The 7900-nt window shown below is 41.2% G+C and overlaps 1 protein-coding gene across 1 annotated transcript; it reads left to right on the forward strand.

Moving 5' to 3' along the window:
- Positions 1-258: 258 nt before the first annotated feature.
- Positions 259-6379, forward strand: LOC148543366 (kinesin-like protein KIF19). Its single transcript, XM_088475091.1, has 5 exons — positions 259-303; positions 1889-2044; positions 2743-2830; positions 3594-3730; positions 6200-6379. Exons 1-5 carry the CDS (start codon positions 259-261, stop codon positions 6377-6379), a joined length of 606 nt encoding a protein of 201 aa, XP_088331217.1.
- The last annotated feature ends 1521 nt before the right edge of the window (positions 6380-7900 follow it).

Here is a 7900-nt window from a genome sequence, read left to right on the forward strand (position 1 = left end):
ATGTGTTTTGATTTACTGACATGTAGTCATCACATTGTATTTACTATTAACCCCCAATGCCCTGACTGAGATACATGGCAGTGCCCCCCTGCCAGGACACCTAGTGATGTCATAGTGGCAGCTGATGATGTCACTGTTGGAGGTGTGATGGGTATAACAAGGCAGCTGGATGCTTCCTGTGTCATATCTGATATTGCTGGACTAGTGACAGTACAGATATTTCTCTTCTCATTTCTGAGTGGACAAAATGATTTTAAGATGAAGAAGGCGGAAAATAACCATCCTAAAGACCATCAAATGACTGTAAGTATCTATTATAGAGCTGCCATGGACTCACTGTATTACTGATGGGTAATGATAATAGGTCACTGTTATATGATTTAATATAAGTTCAGAGTTAGATGCATTACTTTTAAAAACTCCCATTTTATCTGTATTTATATTATTTACTATTGAGTATTAATGTGTTTTACTTAGTAGTTTTCCAGACTTTCTAATATGCATGTTAATGTTCTGATTTAAAATTATTTAAAATAAAGGCAAAAATAATGTGAAATGCTGTTATACCAGGGGAAGTGCATCTATATCACTGTCTGGTTTGCTTTATATTAGTGGTTTTTGCCACTATAGGAAGATTACCTTGGCATTAATAATCCTGAATTGTTCTTATGTCTGTTTCATTATTTCACAGGTCGCTCTACGCATCCGTCCGTTTAATAGGACAGAGGCCAAGAGCAGCGCCCGATGCATTGTACACCAGCTCGGGCCGCAGGTAAGAAAATGTTAATGACACTATTTTAGTTTAAACAACTGAGTTTAACATTAAACATATTTAATTATAAAATTTTGTTTCAATTTTACTTCACAGCACATTTATTTATTTGTTTTAAAAAAAAAAATACATATATATATCGCTTTGAAAAACCTGCACCTACCACATAAGAAGTCCACCTAAGAGCTCACACCTGGAAAGGTGTAGGTGGCAGATAACAACATCTATCCTTCTGTACTGGGGCAGTTTTACTAAAAGTTGTTTTATGCTATTTATGTACTTATTTGTATTGTAAATTGTTTATATTTGATATACCAAGAATAAAATATTCAGGTATAAGAATTATGGGCTACCATAGGGCCTTTATTTTATGAACAATATCCAAAACATAAACTTATGGTGATTTGAAGACTAACTAGAGTGTTGTGTATGACCAACAGCTAATATTGCAATAAATCCCCTAAGTGGTGGAAATTTCTTCTATTCAATTAATACTCAAAGTTGTAGAGCACCAAAGGTACCCCTTCTCTTCCATTTCTATTTTTAGGTCCTCTACTAGCAGAGGTCCACCTAATTGGTGCAGCTGAACCAGTGTACGCACGATATAAGGGTTCATTTTGTATATATATATATATATATATATATATATATATAAATATATATATATATAATCTGTCTCTGTTTATAAATATGATAGAAAGAAAATGTTTTGCTTTGAGTATCAGAGGTGGAATGCTATCCAGTCCCCCATACACCCATATGTAAATCAGAGTGATGACCTGTTGTACAGATAGTGCCAGGTGTTACCTCTCTGGGCCTTCTGCAAAACACCATTGCAGGTCTCCTAAGCTGCTCCTCCCTCTTAGTAACCAGCTGAATATGTTTGTCAGACAGGGGCGAGAACCCTCAAACCAGTAGGAAAGGGTGAGCTCTCTGCTTGTGGCTTCCTATTGGTCTGCGTGGTCACACCCCCTAGGCTGCACCAGCTATCGCTATATCCTCTGAAGATAGTGTGAGAAGATGTGTCTATGTTTCTACTGCAGTGTGACTTTGCTTTTATCCATTAATATATACTGGACTTAATATCTTCTGCTCCAGCTGCAGAGGTGCTTGTAGAGCCTGGTGACATATAGTGAACATGTGTCTTCTCTTTCCTTACAGACAGTACTACTGCAGGACCCTGGCGAGGATCCTGATGATGTCCTGCGTTCCTGCAGGACCAGGGAGAGGACGTTTACCTTTAACAAGGTGTTTGATCAAGCAGCTACCCAGGTGATTGTAATCCTGAGATATTTACAAAGAATAATACAAGTTAATAGTATATATAATACAGTACTCAGGAACATCTTATGAGAGGAGGGTTCATGTGTGCTGTCTCTGAACAGGTCCCCCCTGCAGTCTCTGTTACTGTGCCAGAGCTTATTGGGCAGGCATACTGTATATCTCTGGGAGAATGGCACCACAAGGTAGATTTATTTTGAGGCAGCTGAGTGGTAAGTACATACAATGGGTGTATGGAGTGCGGTGTGGGCTCCCCTGGATCCATGTGTACCACACACCCTATACCCATTATACATATGTCAGGGCTGCTCATACTGCGGGGTCTATTTATCAAGCAGTGAATAGTGTGGAGAAGTGGACCAATGGAGAAGTTGCCCATAGCAACCAATCAGCTCCTACCTATTCTTTTATAGACTGCACTTGATAAATGCTACTTCAAAACTGATTGGTTGCTATGGGCAACTTCTCCACTGGTTCACTTCCCCACACTATTCACTGCTTGATAAATAGACCCCTGTATCTTGTAAGGGAGTAAAATAGCGCATGAGAACAATTTATCATCATATGTGACTGTAGCATCAGATAGTAATGCTTGTACAGCTGTCATTTCTCCATATTCAGTATAGGGCATAGTGTTACATTATTTCCATGATGGCTTATGTAGCATCAATAAATGTGTCTCATTTTAGGAGCATGTCTATCAGTCCACAATGAAGAACCTAGTGGATGACATCATCTCGGGGTACAGTGTTGCTATATTTGCATATGGCCCAACAGGTAATATTAATGTTATTAATACATAAGTCTAATTGTTTATATGGTATGTGTAAAAGTAGTGAGCTGGTGAAATGAGTGGTGTTAAAACATGTGCATATTTTAGATTTTTATATAGCACCTTAAATGATGTTTACATTGTAATGGTTACATTGTCCGCTTGTGTTAGGCTGTGGTTACCACTGCTTCTAACTCTCACTGACCAGGGAATAGGTGCACCCATCACCAAATGTGGAGGCAGCGTTTTATGGGCAGAACTTATATACAATAGTGTACAGTCTATCCATTCACTAACAAGCGGTGACATCCCTGAGAGAGTGAACTGATGAGCAGCATCCTGATGAATATTGGCTTAGGGCCTGATTCAGACTTGGGAATAGAGAGAGAGATCTCTCTCAACTGATCATCTTGGTGATGTGCAAAGAGATTAGATTTGGGAGGAGTGTGTTCAAACTGACATCTAAATTGTAGAGTAATAATAAAGCTGTGCAGTATTTGTGGGCTACATGCAAAAGCAGCCAGTATTTACCCCACATGCAAAAAAATTCATGTATTTACAGTTACACCCCTTGCATTGCAATATGGTTTGTTCGGGTTCACAGTTAAGTGCTATGTCTCTCTCTATTCCCAAGTCTGAATCAGGCCCTTAGTCACATGATGTCTGTCACTGTTCATTACTGACATGACACATTGTATAATTACATATCAGCCATTCTTTCTTCTAATGTCAGTGAGTGTATGCCTAATACCTTTATATTTATCACAGGCACCGGGAAGACCTTTACTATGATGGGCAATGGCCATCAGCCCGGAGTGATATTTCGCACTCTGACTGATCTATATAAGACCATCGAGGTGCAGAGAGGGCAGAATACATTCTCAGTGTCAGTGTCCTATGCTGAGGTAAATATGTGAGGAATATGTGCTTGGTTTATACTCTATGTGTCTTATTTAGAGGTGGATGTAACTCTGGGGGTTGGCATAAGATATGCATTTACATACTGCGCATGTACGGGCAGCGGCGAGCATACATAGGCCAAGTAAATTGCAGCACAATTAGACATCACACAAAGGCAGATTTTGGGTTATGTATCTATTGCCGGTGCTGAAGGGCCGGATGCAACTACACAGAGTGATGATAACTGTTAGCAGCACTGTCCTCTGATTGGCTGATTGTGTATCTACCCCATCAGATGATAGTAGTAGATTCATTAGATTCCCAGCTATGTTATATGAAGTCACGGCAATATATTCACATTACTTAATTGATACCACTAAGACTACTGCAGGACACAATCATCTGATTTGAATTTTGAATGAGGTAACAACAGATGTTTGTATTATTATTATTATCCTTTATTTATATGGAGCCACAAGGGTTCCGCAGCGCCTAACAGAGTACATACACAATTGAGCAGACAAGAAAACAGTGACCTACAGTACAAGACAATGCGGGACAAATACATTGTATATAAATATTGCTGCAACAGCAGTCATAACTCTAAAATAAGTAGCACGGTTGCAGAAGTCAAGGGTTAGGTGCTGTAAATAATAGTAAGGGAAGGAAAAGCACATGGGGAAGAGGGTCCTGCTTGTGGAAGCTTATATTCTAAATGGTAGGGACAGACAGACAGGGGTGACACGGATGGGGATAGACAGTGAGCATGGGACAGATTATTAGGATGAGTGATGGAAGGCTTTGATGAAGATGTGCATCTTGAGAGCCTGTTTAAAGTTTTGTAGAGAGGTGAAGAGTCTGGGAGAGGTAGAGGATTCCAGAGGTAGGGAGCAACATGTGCAAAATCTTGGAGGCAGTCATGGGAAGAAGTAATCAGTTGGCAGGAGAAGCAGCATTCATTAGTGGAGCAAAGAGGACAGACGGGAGTGTGAAGGGAGATGAGGTCAGAGATGTAACTGGGGGAGGAATGGGTGACAGCCTTGTAAGTGAGTGTGAGGAGCTTGAATTGGGTTCTGAAAGGGAAGGGCTTGTAGGAGAGGGGAGGCAGATGTAGTACATTCAGAGAGGAAGGTACGCCGGGTAGCAGCATTGAGGACAGATTGGAGAGAAGAGAGACAGTAGTCAGGGAGGCCAGAGAGGAGGAGGTTACAGTAGTCCAATCTGGAGATGACCAGTGAGTGGATGAGGGTCTTAGTAGCATCCATGGTGAGAGTGGGTCTGATCCTGGAGATATTTTTGAGGTGGAAATGGCAGGACTGCTAAAGGTACTGGATGTGTGGTTTGAATATGAGGGAAGAGTCAAGGATAACTTCAAGACAGCACACTTGGTAGCTAGAAAAGATGGTTGTACCGTCAATAGATAATGAAATTATGGGTAGTGAGGTTATGTGGGAGGGTAAGAAGATGATCAGTTCAGATTTAGTTTAAGAAGCGCTGGGACAGAAAGATAGTTAGAGATATGAGTGAGGAGAGAAGGGGAGAGGTCAGGGGAGGATAAGTAGATCTGAGGGTCATCCGCATAGAGAGTATATTGGAGGCCAAAATAGCTGATGAGCTTACCTAGAGAGGACCTATAGAGGAGAATAGGAGAGGTCCAAGAACAGAACCTTGGGGGGCGGTAATGCAGTTGTAAACAATACGCTCAAGGAGTCTGGGAAAAAAGGGAGGAGAGAGATGAGTGGATAGTTGGAGATGTGCAAGGATCAAAGGTAGGTTGTTTAAGAATAAAGGCATACCTGAATGCAGAGAAGAGAGTGCCAGATGAGAGTAGAGATTGAGGAGTGGGTAAGATGGGAACAGGTAGAAGGAGAGAGTATTTAAAAATAATTTAATTTTATATGCAATCACTGTGTCTGTGTACACTATATGGAACATGCCACTTAAGCATTTATTAATTGTGTAAAAAAAAAGGGTAATGCAACTTTATAATATACTAATAACACTATCAATCCACATCTCTACACCATCTCTGTGTTATTGTGCTCTATACACACTTATTACACCTGACATACACCTGCAGCAAATGCTGTATTTCAGCTGGATGCATCTTGGGATCATTCTGGCTCAACAAATGCATGAAATAAGCTTTTTATGTGTCCTCCTTACGTACATTCTGCGTATATATGCGGCCAACTGTAAATGATCCCCCTACATATAATAAAATGTAATAACATGAAATTGGACATAAGTAGCAATTACCAGTCCCGTAACAAATTCATGGGGACTGGTGCAGAACTGAAAGCTAAGATGAGCCCCTGCCCTATATGATATGTACATTCCCCAAAAAAACTTTCTTCATGATATACAGCATCTGGAGAACTACAAGTAACACAAGCCCTTTCCAGAGAGTAAATGTGGATTACACACTTGTGCTTGTATTGCAGAGAGTGATTATTCCTTCATTCCATTTTCAGGTCTACAATGAAACCGTTCGGGATCTGCTAAGACCATCCTCTGGATGTTTGAACCTTAGAGAGGATCCCTATGGCAACACCAGGATAGAAGGGATTGCAGAGTTCTTCCCCAGCAGTCCTGAGGAGGTGACTATCATTAGTCTGGGCTACCCTTATACAGCATCCATGCTTCACCACTAGTCATCCCTGTCTATATTATTATTATTATTATTATTATTATTATTATTATTATTATTATTATCTTTTATTTAGAAGGCACCACAAGGGTTCTGCAGCACTTAACAAGGGGGATACAAATGACAATAAGTTATATTTATATATAGAGAGAGAGACTAATACAAACAGGATTGCTGTCTGTAAAGAACCAATTAATGTGTGAATGAATAAGCAGAGCCCATGACTATGTGATCGCTGGTGTAGTGACCCCGCTGTAGCTATAACACATGGGCAAGTGTAACTTTATGAGTTGTTTTGTCTAACCACAAGAGTGTTGGTGAGTCTATATTACTTTCTTTTTCAGGCCATCACATTACTGACTAAAGGGAATAAGCATCGCTCTAAGGCAGCCACAGCTGCCAATAAGAACTCATCCCGCTCCCATGCTGTGTTACAAGTCACCGTAAAGCAGACGAGCAATGATGGAGTGTGCATGGGCCGGCTGTACATGGTAGACCTGGCGGGATCAGAGCGAGCATGCCAGGTATCACTTGTGTTTTACATATTATTACCATTTCTTTGTATTTCCCCTGCAATTCCAAAGAAGTAAATATTGTAAGAGTTTGCTATCCTTCTGCAGTGTTCATGCTTTATCACTGTCTACTCTACAGAGAGAATATTTGTCTGCTACACCAGTCCTTGGCCAATTGCAGCTTATAGTATATATACTCTGACACACACACACACACACACACACACACACACACACACACACACACACACACACACACACACACACACACACACACACTTTTTTGTCCATAAGCTAAGTCACCTACCAGTATGATTTTAAAGAAAACCAGAGCACCCAGAGGTAACCCACGCAATCACAAAGAGGAACATGCAATGTATTTTCAGGAATATAGAAGGTCACTAAAGCTGCACTATGCTAAATGCTTTGGTGTTGCATCAGTGAGCACAGATAGTGCACCCAGAGCACGCCTGGGTGTGTGCCTACTATTCGCTCTAAGGGAACGCCTCTGCAACCTAGAGAACAATCTCCAGATGTGCACTGTGCAAGGTTGTGTTCTAGTTCTGCTCTGTACAATGAGGATCAGTGGTGCACCAACACCATACTAGGGTCACCTTCACTCCTCCCAACTCCCCCCCTTCACCTTTACATTCTTCTGCCCCTCTGCAAATGCTGCCACCTTGCTTGGTAAAGTTAAACCCTGATGGAAATCTAGGTGCACTCGCACACAGAGCCATAACAGGGCATAATTGCACCCTGGGCCACATAATTGCACCCTGGGCCACCTCCGCCCCCTGAGCGCAACATGTCATGATGTTGCATGTACTATATGACATCATTATGTCGTGCAGGAGGGCTGTGGTTAGCAGCTCCAATAAGCGCAGCACTGGCTAGATGTCCTTAGGATGCCCGATGGATTGCATGTCCTTGTCCTATTTTGTACTGTAAGTCAGTTGTCAAATTATTTGTTTATGTACTTTGTAAGGCGCTGCGGAACACTTGTGGCGCCATAT

Source organism: Taudactylus pleione, unplaced genomic scaffold (genome assembly GCF_031769625.1).
Source record: "Taudactylus pleione unplaced genomic scaffold, aTauple2 ptg000004l, whole genome shotgun sequence".
In the NCBI taxonomy this organism is placed as follows: Eukaryota; Metazoa; Chordata; class Amphibia; order Anura; family Myobatrachidae; genus Taudactylus; species Taudactylus pleione.

What these genes read in the sequence shown, in the direction of transcription:
- LOC148543366 (XM_088475091.1), top strand. Translation starts at nt 259, where the DNA reads ATGAAGAAGGCGGAAAATAACCATCCTAAAGACCATCAAATGACT. An exon ending in CTAAAGACCATCAAATGACT is followed by an intron (nt 304 to 1,888) that starts GTAAGTATCTAT and finishes AGGTGCTTGTAG; the next exon opens with AGCCTGGTGACATATAGTGA. An exon ending in TTGATCAAGCAGCTACCCAG is followed by an intron (nt 2,045 to 2,742) that starts GTGATTGTAATC and finishes GTCTCATTTTAG; the next exon opens with GAGCATGTCTATCAGTCCAC.